The 23,697-nt window shown below is 45.0% G+C and overlaps 1 protein-coding gene across 3 annotated transcripts in view; it reads right to left on the bottom strand.

Annotated features, from left to right (window-relative positions):
• Positions 1-23,697, bottom strand: part of LOC144099505 (uncharacterized) — a 36,410-nt gene that overhangs the window by 4,419 nt on the left and 8,294 nt on the right. For 2 of the 3 annotated variants that reach the window (XM_077632858.1, XM_077632860.1), the window contains 3 exons: positions 19,850-19,960; positions 17,118-17,168; positions 3,185-3,238 (listed from right to left, as the gene is read on the bottom strand). In XM_077632858.1, coding sequence (XP_077488984.1) covers positions 3,185-3,238; positions 17,118-17,168; positions 19,850-19,960 — 216 coding nt within the window. The remainder of the gene's footprint in view (positions 1-3,184; positions 3,239-17,117; positions 17,169-19,849; positions 19,961-23,697) is intronic. The other variant, XM_077632859.1, reaches the window with a different exon arrangement.

Below are 23,697 nucleotides of genomic sequence, written 5' to 3'. Positions count from 1 at the left end.
CCAACACTCCGTGGGCCGCCTCTGTAGTACTGGTCAAGAAAAAAGACGGGACCCTTCGATTTTGCGTCGACTACAGGCGACTCAATAAGGTGACCAAGAAGGACGTGTATACGCTACCTCGCATCGGCAACACTTTCGACCGTCTCCGTCATGTTCGCTATTTTGCGTCCATTGACTTAAGAGTGGATACTGGCAGATTAAAGTGGATGAGCGCGACCGCGAGAAGACCGCATTTATAACATTGGATGGGCTCTACGAGTTTAAGGTCATGGCGTTTGGCCTGTGTACAGCGCCCGCGATATTTCAACGAGTCATGGCCACTGTGCTCGCCGGACTGAAGTGGCAGACGTGTCTCGTGTATCTGGATGACGTTGTCATCTTCTCCAGCAATTTCGCTGACCATCTTGTGCGCCTTGAAGCGCTTCTTCAAGCTCTCCTAACCGCCGGACTCACGCTCAAGCCTTCGAAGTGCCGCTTCGCATACAGCGAGCTGAAGTTCCTAGGCCATGTCGTCAGCCAAATGGGTGTGAAGCCAGATCCAGAGAAAACGGCTGCCGTAGAATTCTTCCCCAAATGTCACGGCTTGCTTGACGTAGAGGCCGGCGGCGAGCACAGCTGGTGATAGCCGGAGCACAAGAATACACGAACCAGAACACAGGTCCGCCAGCAGCAGCGTCATCTTCGGCACGCGGCAATCGCACTTTCTCGATTCGAACTTTCTCTTCGCTACAATATTGAGTGAATAGTTTCTCCTAATGCCATGTAGTTCTCTCAGGAGTCTGAAGTTTGCTCACAAGACAAAGTGCGACGTGCCTCATCTCCGCAACAACACAAAGTGAACAACGGAGGGGGAAAATAAGAGTGCCAGCGTTTGCGCAAGAGGACTTGTCGACACGCTGGCAAGGACCCCGACGCTTCGCCCTCCCTTGTCCACTTTTGTGTTTCCAGAAACATGTCTACCTGCACTCTAAATAACAGGGGGTCATCTGCTGCAAAGGCCGACCAGGCGAGGCTGCCACTTTCTCATTGCCAACAACACACTGTACAAGGTGTATGGAACACTCCTGCTGGGGATCTAATGCCGAATTTCGTCACCTGTGTAAAAAGGGACTTGTTGTGATGAGTGTTCCGATTTCCCTGTCATGTTTGTCATATTTGTCAACATCCACTTCTGAATTCCTTCGAAGAAAAGTTTTTGCGTAGCTATTTCAGTGCGGTCGTTTCCAACAAGCGGCTAAACGATCGTTGGGATCGGTTGTAGAGTTGGCAATAATCAGACGCAATCGATTCTCTTCCGCTATATTTACGTTGCATTTCAAGTCTTAAGTGCCACTAATGAAGAAGTACCTCGGTTCATCTACCCACAGACAGACAGCTTAGATGGCCAAAAAATGTCACTTTTAATACGGCGGCTGAAGGTACTTCGGCCTCGAATAATATCATTTGCTCTGTCGGGGGTGAGGGTATAGCGTTAGGTACCTTTCCGAATTCTTTCGATAAGAACTGCGCCTTCGGACGTCGCTGCTTTCAGTTTTCGATCATCTAAAGAGTTTAGGGCAGGTTTGTAGATTTATACATTAACTAAGATTACGATGCCAAGAAGCGTTTCAACGCTACATGTAAGCCGCTACTGGGAGAAATAGACGCCTTGGCTTATCTGCACAGACGTGGGGTATCACTCTCACTCGTCTGTTAGTGTTGTTTCAAGCTGGAAAAGTAACACATGTTGCTCAATGCATAGCAGGCTGTGCGGTCACCAAACCGCTTACGCATGTTTATAAATTCGTACTTCCTAACAGCGGCGCTAACGAGACAATGCACACTATTTAACCTTTTAATTTTCGCAGGCACAGGAATAACATTTTTCATATCAGCTTTTTGATCCACTCAGACTGAATAAAGCAGCTCCGGACCAACAATACAGTTTTTTATCACTGGAAGCAGATTTAAACGGTCGTTTGTTGGTAAATGCGTTGATAATTTACACTACAAGTGGTGCGCGCTAAAAGTAAACACCAAAGTAAATGTCAGCCTTCAGCAATAGTTATCATGCCTTCGAAGGCCTGGTTATCCAGAAGTTCACGTCTCTCTCACAAATCCGTAGCTAAAAAATCGCTGTCCACAGTAACCTCAATTACCTCAGGCTGCTTCAGAAGAACGTAAAATCTACATGTCATTGTATACATTCACATCTCCGTTGTCTCGGAAGGAATGCGCCGTGCGACAAGGTACAAATTGCGTTTTCGACATTATACGACTAGTGCGCCATGTTTGTTATTAGCAAGCCGACAGAAAAGGCAAAGAAGTGTGTGGTGGACCACGCAATATCTCATTTTAGTGCTGCTTCTATACCTCCTGCAATGTTATCTTTTAATCGGCAGACCAAACACTGAAGATGTTCAGTCCTACTTGAACAAAACACTACTGAGCATGACTGTAATGTATAAGCGCTGCTATTTCCCCGCAGAATATAATACATCGCATGGTTGCGTTCCATTCTTTTCAACCAAGATTTCTTTAGGCAGAAAATAAAACGGCTAGCGCCCGAAATATCAGAAGGAAAGCATGTCAGGGATGCGTAATGAATCTACTACCCAAATTTTGAATCCTCTATTTTTATAACAGATATTCCTTTTCGTCAATTCCTCTCAGCAAGCCTGAGCATTTGCAGCGTCTTTTTTCGCGTACATCTTTCTGACATATAATATGGTTTTCAATCTAGTTGTCATGAAAAAAGAAACATTCGCTGAAAATTGCGGCTTCTTATGTTCCGGCCTCGTTTGTAGTCTCCTGCCGCAGTGTGTCTGGAGCTAGACACATGGTACCAAAAACCCAGTCAGACACATTTATTTAATATGTGTTTTCAGGTGCTTGTTTTTGAAAATGAAGTTGAAATTTTTATTTCTGTGGATACAATGAAGCCTACAGACGAGGCTATAATTATAGCTGACATGATGTGTCCTGTGTGGATGAATGATGTATGATACTCTATAACGCAGGGGGCGGTGTCGTTTCATTTTTGTACGAGGGGCCAGAGCAGCCGCGCTATTATTTTGACCTTACGCAGCTTATAATTTATTTACGAGGCCAGAACAGCACAACTATATGCCTAGCGAAATTCGACACACAGCTTTTCGCGCCGTGAAATTTCATGAATTATGAAGACGCCGGCGTGCAGCCTTACCTTCACAGTAAACAAGATCGTGTAGAACCCAATTAAGGTCGTGCGAAGTTGGTCCTGCAAACGTAACAGCGTCTCAGTCAAGATTTATCGTTCGACAGTGTGGATCAACGCTAACTGCGATCACCTTAGCGCACCACAAACATGCGCCAAATGAAATGCGGCATCCTCAAAACTGTACGCAGAACCCACCATGGTGGCGTAGTAGATACGGCGCAGGACGGCTGGGTGCGGCGACGGGGACCCAAATCCTGCTGTGGTCGCGGCTTTTCGACATAGGCGCAACGCAAAGACGCCTTCGTGCGCTGCATTGTCAATGCGCGTTTAAAACCCCAAGTAGATGAAACTAACCAAGAAACTACTACTGCCCCCTCTCTCACTTCCAATGTGGAGGTTTGTGACGTTAACCGGCTGTGGTAGAGCAAATTTTAGTAATAATTAAGTTTTTATCACCACAAAATAACACACAAAATACGGAATGAAAACCGTGCAGCGGTGAGAGCGCAGGGATGATCCAAGTCATTCAAAAATGGCGCCAAAAACCACGCCTTCAATATCCGCTGTAACGTTCTGACTTTCATTGAGTCCTCTTATTATGAACCCTCCTTTATGCGTACGAAGCCTCTGCCTCACCATCTGGAAAATAAGAAATTTGGGAAAGGCCTTTACGTCAACGCTTTAAAAGCTGGAAATGAGGGATCCGTCATGCCAGCTGGCCACCCACCCGACCAGTCATGAAGCCGGGAGAGACTGCAGCGTCTCCGTTGCTATAGCAACGCCAGATAATGCGCCTAGCTTTAAAGGGGTAGAGACACCACATTTCTGTGTTGCACCTCTAGGTTGTAAATAATGCGCAGCGATTCTGTAATCATGTCCATTATACGATGTTAGAAGCACGAACTCGTATTATATAATTAATAATCGTACTATTTTTACCCACCAGTTTTGGTATCGGTTCGTAGTTTCTACACGACGTCAAGAACCAGACAATGCGCTGTCACGTGCGCCCGGAAAATCGTGACGTCGAGTGGAGAGACGACGGAGAGACGAGAGCAGGGCAAGTCGCAAATTAATGGCGAATAGCTTCGAGTCAGAAGGCGAAAAATTTTATTTTGGCGAGGACACTGATTATGAGGCATCGAGGGATGACACAGACGATGAAGAAGACGCCGCGTTTGCGGACCCCGACAACCACTTTGTTTTTACACCGCTTGAGATAGACCTGGATGAGTTTCTTCCTCTTTCAATTTGCACCAAACCCTGGCAAATTCCCCACCGTGGGTATGTGCCATCGTATTTGATGCAACAGCAACAACAGCTACTTTATTTTTGACCCGCTGGCCAGGGATTCCGAACAGGAGGCAGGCGTCAGGCCCGACGCAGTTCAGATTCCGCCACAGGGCGCCGAGCATATAGGCAACGTCAACTAGTAGGCAGTGTTGTTGTCGTGTTATTTTGCTGCTCGTCTAAGGAATTTTTGTTTGTTTTCGTCCCAACTTCAGTGCCCGATTTCTTTGCCATTATATCAGTCACTGTCAGTCAAACATATCGCGGACAAAAAAACGAGACCACTAACACGTGCAACCCCGCATGTTGTAGCTCGGTCTCTGCTGTTTGCGTAAACAATGCGTAGATATTTTGTCGCGAGCACCCATTACGCCGTTTGGATGCCATTATTCCCTGAACTGTTTGCACGTGTTCTCCCACGTACATGTGTAGTACCGTAGACTTTGCGTGATTGAGAGGCATAATTTTGCCGCTTCAGAAAGCCAATCGCACACTTCTATTAGTTTCTTTTATTTCTTTGTTCGTGCTCCGTGAAACACACGGTCTTGCGCTTGTCGCATGCTTCGTGACGAGCGTGCGCTAATTCGAGAACTCGCAAAAACGCGTCCTATGCATGCACAAAGCGGTCTTTCCGAAATTGCCTTTGGCTGTGGGCGCGGCGGCTTGCAAGTGTAGTTTTGTGTGCTGCAATAGTAATAATAATAATAAGAATAATAATAATAATAACGACGTTTATCCTAGGTGTGAACGCGGCCGCTGTCGCGCCATGGACACCGTGCCCGAGTCAGTGTGCTGCCGTGAAATCCCTAAAGTAGCTGCCCACATCCCCGAGTGTGCGCAGTGAATCACCAGCAGCAACCTGTTTGTACAGGGGTGCCTTAACATCTACGCTCTGCAACTTGCATATTTGGCACTACTGGAAAACAGACCTGCCCTCGTCAACGCACCAGAGATCCACAGGTAACCGGATGTTGCATGTTCGATCATATATGAGAGGCACTTGCGATATTGTCATGCTCCACTCCTGTATCAGTTTCAATGATGACATTTGTGTCTCTTGCATTACACTCCACATTTGTCTTGATCTTCAAACATAGCTTCGCCACCTTTTCTCTTGCAGCTATACAGTTTGAATGCAGCCACCTTCGTATGAACTAAGTTTTAAGTTTCAGCATAGTGGTGGAAATTTTGGCAATCCCGACAGCAAAGCTGAAAGCAGTGAAATATCGCTACATACTCTCTTATTCTGTCTATACGCCTAGCCGGGCACCTCAGTTGCTGGCACTTGCCACTGATATTGAACAAATAATGGAAAAACTATTAAGGGTTCTGTAACTAACAGTTTTATTTTGTGTTTTGCACATCACCATTATAATGCGGCGACTATTTTTTTTTTTTGCAGTCGTTACAGGTACACGGCGTACCTATAATTTGTGTGCTGGATTTGGCGTCGCCTTAGGAGGAGGAATCTTAAAGTTCTGCCAGGCTGGGTCGTGGGAGAAATGAGAAATGCTTTCCCCGCACAGGGAGACTGTGGGTTTCGCTACCTGGAATAAATCAGTGTCAGAAATGGAATGTGCCCACTGAAGGTATCAAGGTGTACAGTCATTTATTTAACATCAAAATGCAAAGCAGAACCATGAACTCCAGGTAAAACAAAAAATAAAGTGTACATTTGAATTATTACAAGTGAAATTTCGGACAAATGTGTACGTTGTATAGATATACATATACTTTGGCTGGCCTAGCTACACATACAACATATGCATGAAATACTGCCTTCAACAATACAACTGCCGAAATTTACAGCACATAACAGGGCTTGTACCTGTGATAAAATATCACATTGCTCTGTAATCACTACGAATGAACAAACACATTTTCATACGCAACAGTAAAATAGCAGAACAGCTATGCCTGCATTAGCTGCCTTGCATAAAGAGTAACCCCGGCCGAGCCAGTTCGTGCCAAGCATATGCGGGTACAATGAGAGACATCGCTATATAATGGACTTCCTCAGTTGTATGCCCTTTCTGAAAATTCCTGACAAGTGCATAAAGCCCACATACTGCGTCAGGGTGCAAGCCTTGCCTTCTGCAGAGCACTGATTATTATCATGTCAGAATTTCCTCAATATGCATGTTATCCAGACGAACCAGTTTCATAGAATCAAACCCTCTCCCATTATCGTTTTTTTCTCCCATTTGCTCACCTCTGTTTGAAAAAAGCAAACAAATGTTACCCTGATCAGCAGTACACTAATGAAGTTTTGTACAAACAATACAGCACAACAACCTGAGTGCACTTCACACAAAGCAAATACGTGAAAGTAATGAATACTTGAGGGTTGGACAAGTTGCAGTGGGCTAATTTTTGAAGGACAAGGACAGCAGAAAAGTGACACTTGTGCTAATTGAATGAAGGTAATTTGGAATAAGCAACAAATTACAGCTAAATCAAATTAATCGGATGGAGGAACAAAATGGAAAAGGACAGGTAATAGTTGGCAGCAATCATGAACGATTAAGCAAAAACTGTTTGTGTGTATCAAGGAGCTTTCACTGTGAAAGGAACTTCCAAACTCGAGATATCCAGGGTGTAGTACCACCAGGAACCCCAGCTTCTCGCAGTTCCGTGAAAGATTTCAAATTTGACCTTTATATGGGTAATTATGAGCAGGCAGCTACATTGCCTTCATGTAGGTGTTGCGCACATCAGTGAGCACAGGAGATCGATAGGAATGCTGTCAATTTAATCTGAACTCTCGCGAAAGCTATACCCTGGTAAATAAGAATCTGCACATGACCAGATATCTGCTCAACCAAGCTAGCACATCAGTTGTGGTAGGTGTGGTGGCAACCCATTCATAGTGTTTTATAGTAAGAGGTGAGTTATGAAAACAATACTGAGTAACAAAAAGTGTTACTACTTTCAAATAACGCTAAGCATCCGTTCTGGGGCTTCCTCTTGCGGCAGTACCAGGCCTTCAAGCAATAAAAGTGAGCAGCAAGTAAGTGTGAAACTTTTACAGGGCAGTATCCCACTGCAGGCTCGCTACAACAGGTGCATGGTTATGCACTGGAGCACCATAAGAGGTATTCGATCACTGGCCAGCACTGTATGAGGAAAAAAACGCCAACTTTCAAGCTACTAGAAAGCTCTGGGTTGTCTATACCCGTTTAAGATAGCCCAGACTAAATCGTCTAGCCTAGATAAAAGAAAAATGGGCTGCAAGCAGTTGGGGCCATTACGACAATATGTCAGGTCAAATGCATAGCCCATTTTACTCAGTTCTGCATGGGTGTTGTTTGCAGAGTTCCTGCCACCTATGCAAGAATATATAACTGCCAGACATGAGGGGCACTGTGTGATATGTGAAAGAACGTTTCAATTTTTTAAAGGTGTGCCAAAATCTAATTTCTCCACTGTTACTCTTGTGGCGCTATCAATTTGACTTTCACAAAGCAAACTGATCATCGCACTTGCAGAGGAGAAGAAGCCTTTCAGAAGGTAAACAATATTTTTTGTTGCTGTTCTTGATCCTTATACCCCCTGTACACTACCCCCCCCCCCCCCCGCCCATGTGATACCCTCGAAAGAGAGTCTTCAGGGATAAACTGACCAAATAAATAAAAAGTAAGATCTAAGTGTTCTCCAACCTTCCATGAAGAGATGAAACAAGATAGGCTTCACTAACCATTTGCAAATACTGCAGCCTAGAGTTCTAGTTTTAGTTGTCTTTTTTGTCTCATTTTATTGTTATTTTGGCCTTTTACTTCATTTATTATTTTTCCACGATTTACCGCTTTTTCCAAAACATCTCCACCTGAATCTACTTGTGTTACCTCTCTTTTGTCTTTTGTCATCAACTTTCTGCACTGCAAAAATATAAACCACTTGCACACAGGCACGTGCTCCATAGCACCAGTAACCTGTGAGTCTGTGTAAAAAATGCCTTGGCTAGCAGATGCGTAACACTTACTCAACGTGTCACAATAAGAAAAAATTAACACAGGAAGCAGGCCCGTATATGGAGGGCTCAGCTCTATTACAAACGGTTAAAAAAACATACTTTTTACCCAGCACCCTAAGACACATCCAGGACATTACTTCGGAAAGCATACACCTGTGGGACTTTCAGAGGCTATACTAAGCAAGGACATGAACACACACCAAAAGGACGACAGATTTCGGGAATTTTTATTGGACCGATCAACTTGCACAAAGAAAACAGGGCAAAATGTCACTAAGTCTGTGACTGTGGAATCAACTACACAACGAGAAAGAAAGCAAAAGACAGCTTTATGTAGAGGGCTGCTATCATGCAGCTTAGATAAATTACGGTTTATAAATGCTACTTCATCCTGACCCCAACAAGTCCGGTATTTTGTTGGTACTACTCGGACCTACTTTATGATGTGTGCAAGCTATTTTCTGTGGGCCTCCCACTTTTTACTGCTACGATTTTTCTTGTCTCTTAGGTCTGCTTCAGCTGTTTGATTTTTAGAAAAATGTTTCTGAAGCTTCAGCTGCAGAAAGTATTTGTGCTGTACTTGTACTTGCGTGTACTTGGGCCCTGCATCCACCATCCTGTGCAAATATTCACACCTCATCCTTCGATTGCTAAGGCTGATCAGCTAAAGGATAAAGTTAAATGCCTCACTGAGCAGTTTTACTGCATCTATAGAATGTACAAAAGCATAGCACAAGATTCTGCTGTCTTAATTAAACTCAATGAGTAAGAGGTAGTTCTGGCCAAGTTTAAACTACATAGTCTGCAATGTCCAGCAACAGTTCAAGCCAAATGTTAGGTCTGTAAGCGTCCCTTGCACTTCGCAGTTGTTCACGGATCACAGCAGGGATCCGGCGTGGCTGATTGCTATGCTACACTAGAAGATATTGCTTCCACAACAGCTGCAGCCAAACTGGTTTATTACAGCCGCTGTGCGTCTCTTCTTTCAGTTCTTCACCTAACAGCGCACGGCGCTAACATGCCACCACAAGACCTCCCCCTCAGGAGACAGAGTCGTCCCAGAAAAGTCTTCCGGCTAGGTGAAAGAGGGCAGGGAGATGTCGAGAAAAAGTAGAAAGAGAAGTGAGAGGGCAGCTGATGAAGGAAGCACGGTGTTGTCTACGTGGGCAAGCTTTATGTGGTTGAGGTAGATGACTGTGTCATAAATGAAGGCACACGGCGTTTCGTCGCCCCGCGCGACGTCGAGATGGGGTCGAGTATAGGGTGCCTGAAGCAGACGGTAAGCACAATCCACGCATAATAGAGCATAGGCGCTATCTCTCAAATCACGGTTGGCAAAGGTCAGCTTGCACTGGTAGCACGTGGCGGACGGGCGGACATACGGGACAGGAGCGTGGTTAGACGTTCAACATAAAGTATGCCAGGACAGGACAGACATTCCTTTGGGCATGCGGGCACACGAAATCAGCTGGTAGACGCAACGATGCGCCATAGACGAGATGAGAAGGGGCACATACGAGATCTCTCCTGATGGTCGTACTAAGATCTAAAAGGACAACTGGCAAGGAAGTGGCGACGCCTTCGGCTGCATGTAACGTCTTGACCGAACTGTTGGCTTGCCGACGGTAAGCTGTAGTTTTGAGGAGGGTGATGCCGAGAAGCTGGGTCAAACTGGCGATAAGTGCGGACTCCAAATGGTGGCCTCGGTCGGTGATTATCTCCGCTGGCACGCCGAAACGGGCATTCCACGTGGAAATGGGCGTGGAGGCAGTCGTTTCCACAGTGATGGCCTGTATAAGGCTGGCTTCCAGCCAGTGCGTAAGAGAGTGAATTATGGTGAGTATGTAACGGTAACCGTGCGATGATGGTGATGTTCCGACCAGGTCGATGTGAATAACTGCAAAATGGGAGTCCGGAGGCTGGAAACTTCCTACAGGGGTCATAGTGTGATGATAAATTGTGCACTGCTGACGGGCAACAAGGCATGCCAGAGCCCAGATGCGAACGTCGGCGATGAGGCCAGGCGAGACGAAATGCTCCGCAACAAGACGCTGGGAGGCACGGATACCGAGATGAGAAAGGCGGTGAACATCGCTGGAAAGGGTGCGGCGTAGAGGCACCGGTATACGTAAATAAGGGCATGTGTGTCCAGCGACCGGGATCACGTCACAAATAATGTCGACTCCAGGATCTGTACAGTGTACAGGGCACAGGTGCAAGGATGATGAACAAATTGCTTGAAGGTCTTCATCCTGCTGTTGATAACGGGCCTGGACTCGAAGGGTAAAAGAAGGTGTTTCCAAAAAAGGCACTTGGCTGAGGGTACCGGCGGAAATGTTATGGGCGCCCTTGATGTGCGGGATGTCGGTGAAAATTCCGACAGGAAGGACAAATGTCGAGTTTCTTTGGGTGAGTACGTGGTATCGGATGAAGAGAAAGCGCTCGTGAGTGGTCTGTGGTCCGTAAAGATCACAATATTTCGGCCTTCCATGAAGAAACGGAAGTGTTTCACGGCGATGTATGCCACGAGCAGCTCACGGCCGAGAGCACTGTTCTGCTGCTCTGAAGATGAGAGCTTCTTCGAGAAAAATCCGAGAGGACACCACTCGCTGTTAAGAAATTGCTGCAGGACGCCGCCGACAGCGGAACCTGAAACTGACCGTGATGCTCGTGGGTGCGTTGTGCGGCAGGTGAACTAGAAGGGCGGTAAAGGCGAGACGCTCCTTGACAGCATTGAAAGCAGCATTGGCAGCCTCGATCCAGGTGAAAGCGGGTGCCTTTTGGTTGGCCAACTAAAGTAAACGTTTGAGTGGTTGCAGAACGGCAGCACATCCAGGAATGAAGCATCTGTAGTAGCTGACGAGGCCAAAGAAACGCTGGAGCTGACATAGTGAGTCTGGGTGGGGGAAGTCCGCGACTGCCTTGACCTTGTCTGGAAGATGTTGGATGCTGTGGGCGTCGAGGAGATGTTCGAGGAATGCCAAGGATGAAACGCCACACACATTTTTCGGTGTTAACGAGTCCGCAGCCGGAAATATATTCGAAGACGAGGCGCAGACGGCGGAGGTGCTCCGCGGGAGAGGAACTAATGACGAGGACATCATCGTGTGTGAATACGAATGAAAAACCTCGAATAATGACGTAAACGAAACACTGGAAGGCGTGCGCTGCATTTCGTAGGCCAAAAGGCATCCTCATGCATATCTATTAGGTGTCATACAATTCTTACGTAGTAAAATGAGATCGATAATCGAAGCATGCTGTGGTCGTGACTGTACACATAACACTACTCAAGCTCGAACACTAACTCTAGAACAAAGAGAATGGTACAGCGGTGTATATAATAGACACATGGCAGCAAGGAAGTTAGCAGAATCTAAAAGATGTCCCACAGACATACTAAATTTTCAGCACACAGTGTTAGAAAACGTATTTAAAGAAAGAATTTATAATGTCCCCATTTACAATAGACAAAATCCAGGCATTTATAAATTAAACATGCAAACCTTATACACAGCTTGGAACAAGATGCCCTTTTGGACTCTGTCGTATGCGCGCTTTGAAAAGGAGCAGATGCCGGCATTCTCCACGAGTCGCAGGGACAGCGTTGGGCTGGATCCTGTGAACAAAATGGCAGCGGCCAGAAGCACGTTGCCATGTCCAATCTACCTCTGTGTTGGCTGGCTATACTACTTTGTGCTGTGCACATTTGGAGATGTTGTCACCACAACAAGAGAACCGACGACCTGGAATAGCACACAGGGCAAGAATAAACAATTAACGATGGCAGGAAGATATAAAACAGCATATTTAGCATATTACTGTGATCAATTGAGAAAAGTGAACTGCAACCGCTGCAATGGATAAGTGAGACACAGTTACACACCTTCAGTGAAGAATGTGCTGGGTGATGGCACTTCCTGCATAGATTGGTGAGTTGCAGCACGCAGTCCTCATAAACAATGAACCTCCGAAGTGGTGATGGTTCAGAGGAAGACCCGCAGGCAGTTTAGTATTGTCATGTAAATAATGAAACAAAATGCTCAATGTACAACTACCATAAACCCTAAAGAACGACCACCATCAGGTGCTACTATAAACATATTTGCATGTTGATGTTACGCACAGGTTCTACTGAAGCAAATTTGGCCATTAACGAAGACACCTACGTGCTGCTAAGATTGATGTGTGTAACTAGGCCTTGCTTATTAATACGCTTACGCTGCTGAGGTGTCCAAACTTGGTTGCTAAGTGCTGTCATGAAGATTGTCTTCGAATGTTGCAGACAAACCATCCCAGATTGGCGACGAACACCTTGGAGCTGTGTCCTCTTGCAGCACGATATCGGCAACTGTGAAGTGTGTGTGAGATTCTGAAATTGGGAGAATTCAGAGCAATGTGCAGTTGCAAACATTGTGAAAGTAATCGGCCAGAAAGGCAGAGTTGTACCGCAGATGAGTAGTGCGTGTGTCTAGTATCAGAGATGCATTACACTGGTGTACCTCGACTGTTCAGTGCAAAGAAACCAGCATACTGTGTGCATACTTGTAGGTTTATACCACAAAAGCTATGATTTCTATTTCTTGAAGCATAGTACAATGGTTTCTAACTGCTGGGTAAAACACAACTTTTATTGCTGAGGCTGCTCCCTGGTAATGATCAACTGAATAACTAGCTCGCTTACAGCTACTTTAAAAGAAACTTATATCTGGCTTGCCAACACTAAACCACCTTGACGCTTCTCTCAGAGAAGAGCGCTGCTCAACAAAAAAATCACATAATTATTAAAGGATTCCAAAGAAAACCTCACGCTAGTGTGCTTGCTGGTTTGGCTTATGGAGTTTAACGTCCCAAAACGACTCAGGCTATAAGGTACGCCGTAGTGGAGGACTCCAGAAAATTTCGACCATCTCGGCTTGTTTAATGTGCGGCGACATCGCACAGTACATGGGCCTCTAGCATTTAGCCTACATCGAAATGCGACCGCTGAGGCCCGGATCGAACCTGTGTATTTCGGGTCAGCAGTCGGGCTAATGACTATGTCATTAGCGTACTAATGACTATACCATTAGTATTCTTTCTAAGAACACAAAGAATGTTACGTTATATAATCACATGTAATGGCACAATAATGTGTAATTAGTGCTGCTGTTACAGAGATTAACAGCACCAACTACTCACAAAATCGAAATGCATGCATTAAAATATGTTTCTCAATTTTGAAAAAGGAGACAAGTACTCCTTTGCACACGTACTAGCTTTCTTTGTTAAATTCCATGTTTGCACACCAACACTTTTCGTTTTAGGCATGAATGCTGTGCACTGAACCTGTGCATCAGACTTGGTAGGTGCAGGTTTTTTGGCACTGTGAGAAACGGTGCTGCTTGGCCATGGATAAGTGTTAAATCGAAATAAAAAGAACAAAATTGTGCATGGAAACTAATGGCAAGGTTTCAGAGTATACAAACAGGCATTTATACAGACAGACAAACTTATGCGAGACAGTCATACAGGCTGTTTGTCAAGTGCTTGCACCAAAACCCGTGTATCACAAGATTTGATGTGTACAAGTAAACAGTGGATGAATCAATGGTTTCCAATGACCTTCACTGAAACAGGGTGGCAGTGGATGCCACTTTGGTTTGTATTTTTATTCTAAGCCAATCAATCTATGGAACTTTTATTTCAAGTGGAAATCTCGCTACTGTTTAAGCTATTTCAAATCTGAGTCCTGATTTTGTATCATTAGGTCATTGCACTGCTTTTAAACCGCCAATCTTGCAACTGTCTCTGGATAATGTCAGTGATGAACGTTTCACATAAATTTTCATTACTTCTGAAGCCTCTACATGTATCAATTCTGGATTACTACTGCCACATCCTAGGAAGATAGACTATTTGTGTTCTTAAATTACCCGCAATTTCCTTAATTAGTTCTCTTTCTGTAGGCGCGATTGCCGTTTGAAACAGTAGGGCTCAGCATCCTGAATTATCATGGAATTATTCTTTCCCAATTTTCCTTTTCTGTTTCCTACGCAAGCCCACAGCCTTCCTTTCTGCCTCTGTTTAAAGTTCTTTACTTCTGTTTCAGCTGACCCCAAATTATTTTTGTATTCATTTCCGTCCATTTTAAGTCAAGGCTCTTTTTATTGATACCTGAAAGCCTTAAGTGACATAATGTTTTCACCTGATTTCTAACACCATTCCTCACACAAAAATTTTCCCTGCATTTCTCGTCTTGTACAACATCATATTAAGTTTCACAGTGAGCACCTAATGCTGGTATTCCAACAACACTGTGTTTCATTTCTGGAAACTTGTACAACGCTGCTTAAATGCCTGTCTTGCTAAGTTAGAAGTCAACGAGGAACGAAACTGCAGGCACGTCAATTCGTGTGCTCCAAATACAATGAGCACAAATCCCCTAGCTCTACACTGGATTGCATCGCAAAGACATAATGTCCCACTTTGCACTTTGGTAGTGAAGAATTATTCTATGAAGTGCACAAAATCAAAGTAACGCTACACGACTAACAGGCTTCCTAGTACGCCAAGCCACTCCCAGCAGTGCTCCAAGGCGTCCCCGGTGTTGTGCTGTACCAGACTGAGAAGGCAGAGGCTGCCCGGTTTTCTGTCTCATTTCTTTTGCCCTTGGGCAGGCACTGCACTTTCGACACTAAGCTTGTTTCCTCCTCCTCCTCTCAGTCGTTCATACCTATTGCATCCACTCAGAAGTGCTGCAGACTAACCATAGATCGAGTAGCTCAGTAACAATGGTTACAATGTCAGGAGCAATTTCTGCTGCATGAATGCATTGCAGTGCTAAGCTCCTTATTATCATTTGCTACCTGTATTAGCAAAACACGCTTGGGAGAGAGAGGGAGAGAAGAAAAATTTTGATTTTTGGTCTCGAGGGCAGTTCATTTTATTTAACCGTAGCGCTTGCGGCGACGCTACACACACAGCACAATAGCGAAAGCTGGTGGTTGGGCAGAGGTAGAAACAGCGAGGCCATCTTCATACGAAGCTTTAGTAATGTCGCGGCGTTCACACCAGCTTTCAGTACCCATTTATTTAGCGACCTTTTTGTATTTTTCGGGGTTACTGTCATCTTTAGGTAAGCAGCCAACCAAAACATCAATCTCAAGCACCATGAGAAAATCCAAGTAAACCAGATCATCAAAAAATGACAACCTGTGCTCGAAGACGAGAAGTCTGGAGTCTCGTCTATGCCCGCGTATTCCCAGGAGTCAGGAAGCCCGCTGACACCATCGACGACGCACTGCGAAAAAATTTTGCACAAGCTGACGCTGGAGCACGAACATGCACGCCAACACAGGTCATTGAGAAAGCATGCGATACACACCTGACGCTTTGGCACTGTTGGTCCGCTCTGTCAGCTCTCCGCAGCGAGAAGACGCTGCGCTGCTGCGAGGTATAGTACAACGTTGGCATGGCGCCAGGGCTCTGGAAACATTTTTGCTCGAATGCCGAAGCCAACGAGGTATGCCGGGTTGCACTCGTAGCTGCTGTTGTCAAAGTGCAGCGAGCATACAACACTGTACACTTGCTCGGAGTCCAATAGTGGCGCCCAGTTGCACGCAAAAAATCTATCTAGGCTTGTTTCTGGGCGGCATCCCGAGGAAATTTATGCAATGCCGCTTCCGTGCCGGACTTGCTGAGGCAAAGAGAATAACGCAAGAAACCGGAGGCATGGCGATTGGTGTGCCTAGAAGCTCACTGTGCGCGTGAACTAAAACGCAAGCAGGACTGCGTGACTGGCGGGCTCGCTACAACAGCATGCGTTGAATCGTTGGTCGTGAGTCGTAGTCGTGAGTGTTTAGAAAAAGAAAGATTCGCGAGCAAGGTTGCTATAGGCTGCAAAACCGCAAAACTGTGCAATGACGTAAAAAATGCCTCGTGTGTTTTCTTCTCCGTCCCTACGTCGCGTTGATGCACTAGCGATGGGTCGGACTTCAAAGAGCGAGCATTTTCACAAACTTTAAAATGAGATTAAACTATATTCTAGATTTCCCTTGAGTTTAATGCTTGGCTCCTATGGTGCTAGATACCAAGGAAACATATCACAGTCTTTGTACAACCTTGGAATTTGGTGTCTCTACCCATTTAAGGATCAGCAGTTACAGCGCAGCACCTATCGGCCGAGCTTCCTTCTGACGTCGGCACCACGAATAAGGCACAAAGAATCCCTCTGCTCCTCGCAAAAATATAATAAAATAAATAAAAGAGACATCGGTGACTTCCAGCGCGCTTCTGTCACACAGATCAGACAGTTGGGGCCTCTTGCTTTCATTCTTTCATGCTTTCATTCCCCATGGCCTCCGCTCAGTTCGAATTATCCAGAGTCGAGTGTTTCCACCTTGACGACGAAATGGCGTATTCTGCCTTATGCCTCTAACTCATGTTGACTCTACGTACGCCAGTTGGAGTTCTTCCGTTAGAGCATGCATACGTATTTAAAAAAAAGTGTTGAAGGCACCAGCGAAGTGTAGCAAGTTCATCCGCGATCTGCTGTTTCATCTGCGCACGTATTGTCTTCGGCATGCATCAGGCATGTTCCCCTTTCTAGGGCGTGACCATAAGTGTGTGCTTTGCCCTGCATGAGGCGCATCGCCTAAGTCCCTAATTAAAAAGTTATCAGTGGTTTTCACTTACCCGGAACTCCTTTTCTTGCAGATCTTTGAGGTGTTCCTTCTGCAAGGGCAGCTGAGCACAGGGAGATAAAATGCTGAATGTTATTCTTACTATAAACCAAGGGAAAAAAGAGCGCACATGCGGGAACTGGTAAAATAACCTTCGAAGCGTGCAAGGATTATTAAGGTCAAAACTTACAAACGTAAGTCGAAGTCATCACCATCAGCACTATCAGCCTAAATAAGCTTATTTGAGGTAGACAAAACTCCTCCCATTGCCCTTCAATCACCCTAGGCCTGTCCGAGAGTGGCCACATTATCCCCTCAAACTTCCTGATCTCATCCGCGGCCCTGACTTTCTGCGGTCCGTGCTACGCTTGCCTTACCTCAGAACCCATTCCGTTACCCTTAGGGACCACCGGTTATCTCCCCTTCGCACTACATTCTCTGTCCATGCCAATTTCTGATTTATTTCAACCAGAATATGAATAACTGCCGTCTGCTCCACGAAACTTTTTGCCCCATTGCTCTGCCCTAACGCTACACCTATGATTGTCGATTCGATACCTCGTTCCGCAGTCCTCACTTTGACTTCGAGGCTTTCTGTTAACCCCCATGTCTCCGCCCAATAGGACATGTTGGCATACATGTCCAGCATTCTCGGGCAAAATTTTTGAAAACTGGAAAATTGTAAGATACGGTTATGGAAATATTGTAGGTAATGGTCCATTCTTCTGATGTGTAGAAAAATCTTTTCTTTTAAGTGTTTCCATCGATAGCATCTAACAGTTACAGCAGCCATATAAATACAATGGGAACGCTTATGACGACAGCAAGAACGTTAATAGAAAAAAAATACAGCCGCCGCCAGGTGATCTGCGGTTACATTGATTGTTATAGTGAAATCTTACATTAATGAAAAAATTGTGTTCATAAGCTGTTTCCCGCTCAAAAATGCTTTTATCGAGAATTGTTGGGTATTGGCAATAGAGAATACCTTGATAATGTCCGATTAGCTGATGACATTGCCCCTGAAAGTTACTCAGCGGAAGAATTGTAGTGATAGTCAAAGACCGTGACAAGCACAGCAAAACAGTTGGTCTAGAAAATGAATATGAAGAAATCGGATGTGATACTAAAGGGTATCGGGAGGGCACAAAAAGTTTATTATGGGCAAGGATGCTTAGGTAGTTGTTAGGTTCGGCATCTACTTAGGGAAATTAGCAACACCTGCCCCTGATAACAGGAATGAATTACTAGGAGAATAGCATGCAGGTGGAGCGTATTTGGCGGGAAGTCTCAAGTCATGAATGGCAGCTCACGAGTATCCCTAAGGAAGAAAGAGAAATAGCGCCTTGTACTAAATCAGTAGATTTGGTAGACGAAAAGCTAATCACGTCAGTGGCGATGAAATGTTATGCACAGCCGCCTAGTATCCGTGGCTTGTGACATTCGGTGACTTGCACCTTCATGTCTGCGGCAACTTTATTCTTAAAGCAGACATCGGGACAAAAGCAAGTTTCTGAATAAAAGAGGATGTTTGGCGCGTCGCAGCTGACCGAAACAAAGGAGCCCAAAGGAATAATTTGTTTTCTGCTGTTGATAAGTGGTAAATTAATACCAACTATTTTATCCCTGAAACGTAACTAATTAGAAACCAGAAGAAAAAATCCGGACCGACGAACACGATAATCGGTAATGCGAAATGTGAGCGTCGCTCCTAACGTATTTTCACGCCTTCTGAAGCCTGTTTCACATGGTGCTACGGGAACGAAAAATTACGGCCCGGTCGCACTGTCGTTGCGACGGTAATCGCAGCCGCCCTTTCACATGACAACGATGAATTCAGTCGGTGCCGTCGGCACCAGCGCCCTAGCGTCGGTGCGGCCTTTCAGTGGCCGAAAATTCTTCGGCTGCAATAAATGTCAAACATCGTGGCAGGCGTTGATTTCGTAATCATGAGTAATAATATTGAGCTGTGATGCATTATTAAGTTCAATAAGACGTTTTCGAGATTTTCCTGTCATGTCGCTGAACTCCTATTGGCTGACTACTGTGGCCATCGCTGAGACCGCACCGACGCTGCGACAATGCGACCAACTTGTTGAAAGTCTGTCGCAGTGGCCCTGCGACGAGAACGACGCGCATTTCTGTCGCACAGCGGCAGAAATCGCACTGCGCTGCGGCAACAATCGCATCATGTGAAACGGCCTTGACACGGCTGGCGCATTACTCTGCTTGCCACCCTCGGACACATTCCCGTGACAGCCATATTCCGGTTGTCCATTCCTCCGCTCTCGCCGTGGCAGATGGCGTTTCCCTCCGCTCCCTCAGTGGTCAAAGGTCGTGTGGCTCCGACAGCGCAGACGTTTTAAAATTTTTTTAAAATTGTGGATGTGCATGTTGTGCGTGCATCTTTTTCAATAATCGTTCCAGATTTTCGCTCCGGTTTCCCTCTTCTCCGCGCTGAGATGGATACTTAGCAGAGCTCTAGCATTCCCACCCACGCCCCAGTTCACGCTCTTTTAGCAATTTAATACCGACCAGCCAATGAATGCAAGCATTCTTAGGCAAAGCATAAATAAAATGGCGGGGTGACGTTTGTTACGACTGAAGAGGTGACGCCGACCGATGCCCTTCGCATCAAAGGAAATCTATTGTACCGTTACAACTCCGAAATGCATGCAAGGAGGCAACTTCACGGAGTTAGGTTTTTTGATAATCACGTTACCCGAAGCTAGGCTTTCATCTTACGTGTTCACTGAGGAACCCAGCCAAGAACAAAGAAGTGACGTAGCAGAAGGATGTGGAAATGCAGTTCCAGCCCAGGAATGTCATCAGCTTCATCTTCGTCTCTTTCTGCTTCTGTACGGGGGGAAACCGGTCAAGAATGGCAGAGTGTGATTCACAACACTTGCGCAATACGCATAGTTTTTACAGCATACTGGATGCAATGCTTTCCTGCTGCCGCTTAAAAAATCTGTCCACATCGAAATTTTCAGAATTGACCGTGCAGAGATATCTAGATGCTGAGAAGACTTTTGTTATGTTGGGGAGTCTTTATCTGAACTGCGTGTACAGAACATTGCGCATAAATACTTACGCCTATTAGTACAGCGTTTAAACTTAGTGTTACCCACTTCCCCCCTCCCAGCTTTGCAACTACACTTAAGGAGAAGCGGTAATTTTCAAAGTATATTCGCTGTGAGGGTTTATGCACCAGAACTGCGTAGAAAGCGCGTTTTACCTCATATTCGCAAAGAATGTTGGCGAAAGATTTTTCTTCTCCCACATGTGTTACACAGCAGTATGTGTGGAGTTGAGTTTATTACAATTTTTTACAATACAATGCAGCATTGCCAAGGTGCCGGGACAAAACGGGAGTAGTAACTTCCATGACAAGGCCACTAGCGCCCTAAAGTTGCCGCAACACCAGCAGCATAGGCAACGGCACAACATAATTATTCATTACAACAACAATACATAGTACAGCATTTGTACTTTAAATGGATACAAAATAAGATACATTTATTACAAAGCAGACACACATTCAAGCACTTTTTACTGCAGCATTAGAACAAAAAAATTTATGCACCAGACGAAAGTAAGTGACTTTCAGTCGCTTGAACGGAAGGAAATGCACTCAGTGGTTTGCAAAAAAATATTTGTTTTCGAAAAACAGGCTAACTAGAAGATCGTTCTATTATTTTCAGTAATGAATGATGGCGATTTAAAAGCTCAGGAACTTGCTATTATAGTATTTGTGCGCCAATGTAGCTGCGAGACCACTGTGGTGTTACGTCTAGTTGTGTGCTATGTGTAAGCTCTTAGACCTCTAGTTCGTCCCATACATTCTTGACACTGAAGTGGCAACACAGGCAGCGCCAGTACAGCAATGTCCAAGTTCTAAAAGTACTTCAAGGGTAACAACAATCCTTGTCTGCGGCGCAGCTATTTCAAGTCGACTGATCTCGACTGGGCGCGAATGTGACTCCCTTTCATGAAATGGAACGTTGCCAATATACTGATTCTGCTGACACCTGGGCATCCGGTAAGCGGGGAGGTATTGGGTAAAATTGTGGAGAAAGAAATGAAAATCAAGTATATTTAGGACAAAATCTCTCCATCAAAGAACGCAAGAATGCTCATCGTTTTATGTGTGGGTAGGATTCTGTGGACAGGCTGGTTGCAACGTCTTAGTACACGCGCCCGCAATTAAAGATCGTTCTAACAGCACCAAAGTGCTCATCGTTTTATGTGTGGGTAGGATTCTGTGGACAGGCTGGTTGCAACGTCTTAGTACACGCGCCCGCAATTAAAGATCGTTCTAACAGCACCAAAGTAGACGGTTAAGAGATAGGCCACATAACTGTTCGCTGAGGCTTCCTAATTAATTGAGACTGCCTAATTAACGCAGAGTCGTGTCTTGCTTGCGCCGTCCGTCTTAATCGGCTCCTGGCACACCGCTAGAAGTTTCATTCTATAAATCCTGCCCAGTTTCATTCTATAATACCTGCCTAACTTTGTCTTCCATTACGGACCCGCTCTGCTAACCTTGAGAAAAAAGAAGCTAACTCCACCAAAGAGAGAAACATTAATTATGACATATTATTAGCGTTAATGGTTCCCTTGAGGCAACAGGATTGGTGAAGAACTAAGTTTTCTCTTGCATTCGATGCTGTATTCTAAAACATGTTGTAAGCCGCCGAAGGCATAATCATAATAAAACTGCGTTTGTCTGGAAGCGAGACTAGTTACGCGCACATATTCCAGCGTAAATGTAGTAGTAGATTAGAAGCTCAATTTTCTTCTTGTTTACAAAAGAAAAGCAGCTTTCGTCACTGTGTTTTTCGTCTACTTCAAAAATGACAATCGTATAATGAAAGTGAATTTGGCTGAAATGTTCTGAAAACTAAACAAAAAACAGCGATATATGTCAATCGAGGTGGCCTTAACTCGAACATTAGCTGGGGCAGCTTTGGAATTTCGGCATTTCAGTCTCGGCCAGTATGTTTGTATTAAGTATTTCTTTGCGTTACTAAGGCGCCATTGTTTGTGATCATTACTTATCCAACCTATAAGAAACCTCTTCGGAGACATTTTATGTTATACAAAACACGTTTCCAAGCAACTCAGGCATCCGGAACCTGTTCGCTCTTCTATTTTCAAATATCGCAGTGAGGCTGTCAGGTGCAATTTGTAACCCTATACCCTTCAAACAGACAGACGGAAATGCCTCACTGTGAGCTTACTGCACATATGTTCGTGACTATGAGCAGAGATCTCGTGGAAACCTCACTGACCATGCTGCGTCATTTTTTCGCTACTCCAAAATTTAGTTTTAAACCAACGCCTTCTTATTACTCAAAAAACAGTGTTACACCAAGGATAATACTCACGTTTTGTCGCTCGGAGACGTTTTCTCATGTATTGACAATATTTAACTATTTGAGGCATAGAAGTTCGTTTTTGCAAGAAAACAAAATTTTATTGCTCAAACTGCACAAGGGCGCTCAGAAAATAGATATAAGCAAAAATAAAAAAAATTACATACGGCAGCATTGATGATCTGAGGTGGTCACCTGAGATAACCACCGTGCTGGAATGGGGTCTGCGTTCAGTTTCTTTGAAACTCGGCAAAACATGTTTGTCCTCTCTTGGACAAATAGGAGCGTTGCCCTTTTCACACATCCATGTCGTTCTTGATGGGTTTGCATTTGTGCTGCATTTCGCACAACGCCTCGGCGTACACCTGTTGGGTTGGTGCTTTGATTCTCTGGCCCGGACAACTAGAGCTACATATGGCTTCCGCCTCTTTATTTCCACTACATGGATGCTTGACTGTCTTCCCTTTTGGGGAACAGACTACTGCTTCCGCGGTCAATGTACAGATTATATCTCTCCTAAAATTCTACAAGCTCATCTTCTAAACCCCTTTCAGTTCACTGTATATTAGGAAGGCGTTCACGATGCAGCAGTCAAGGAAGCGAAAAAAAAATTCGCTGCCAGCATTTTTTTTAATTCAGATCAATCTGATATTGGTTTTTCTTTGGTCGAATTTATCAAAAAAATTTAATGTTTTGATTGTAGTGTTGCTGTTCATCTGGGCAGGCTAACTTTGTGAGCGTTCCATCCTTGTTTATTCAGTCGACATGTGTTTGAAGTGCTCGACCGTGGTAGTTGGACAGCAAGTAGACGGTTCGCTTGTCCTTCTGCTTCAGGCACGCCAAGCCGTAATCACTCACAGACCAGTCGGTGTCGCCCCTCTCCTATGTTTTATCCGCCTGCAGCGGCGGCTAGTGTTTCCGGTTGGCATTCACCGTCCCACAGGAATAAATGGTGGCATCTCACAATTCCTTGAGGAGTGGGTGGGTGGTGAAGTAGTTGTCGAAAAACGCACGGTGGTGCCTGCCAGTACAAACTTAAGTAAGGCACCCAACTCACGGTGCACACCATTGTCCGACTTTCCGGTATAAATGTCGAACTTAAGATTGTAGCCATTACTAGCGCACAGCATCCATACCTTGTACCCTCGTTTCACGGGCTTTTTCGGCATGTATTGCTTGAGCGAGGTTCTCCCCTTGAATTTTATCATAGACTCG

The sequence above is a fragment of the Amblyomma americanum genome, chromosome 7 (assembly GCF_052857255.1).
Source record: "Amblyomma americanum isolate KBUSLIRL-KWMA chromosome 7, ASM5285725v1, whole genome shotgun sequence".
In the NCBI taxonomy this organism is placed as follows: domain Eukaryota; kingdom Metazoa; phylum Arthropoda; class Arachnida; order Ixodida; family Ixodidae; genus Amblyomma; species Amblyomma americanum.
The sequence above is the reverse complement of the archived record's forward strand: the minus strand, read 5'-3'. Positions and strand labels throughout refer to the sequence as shown.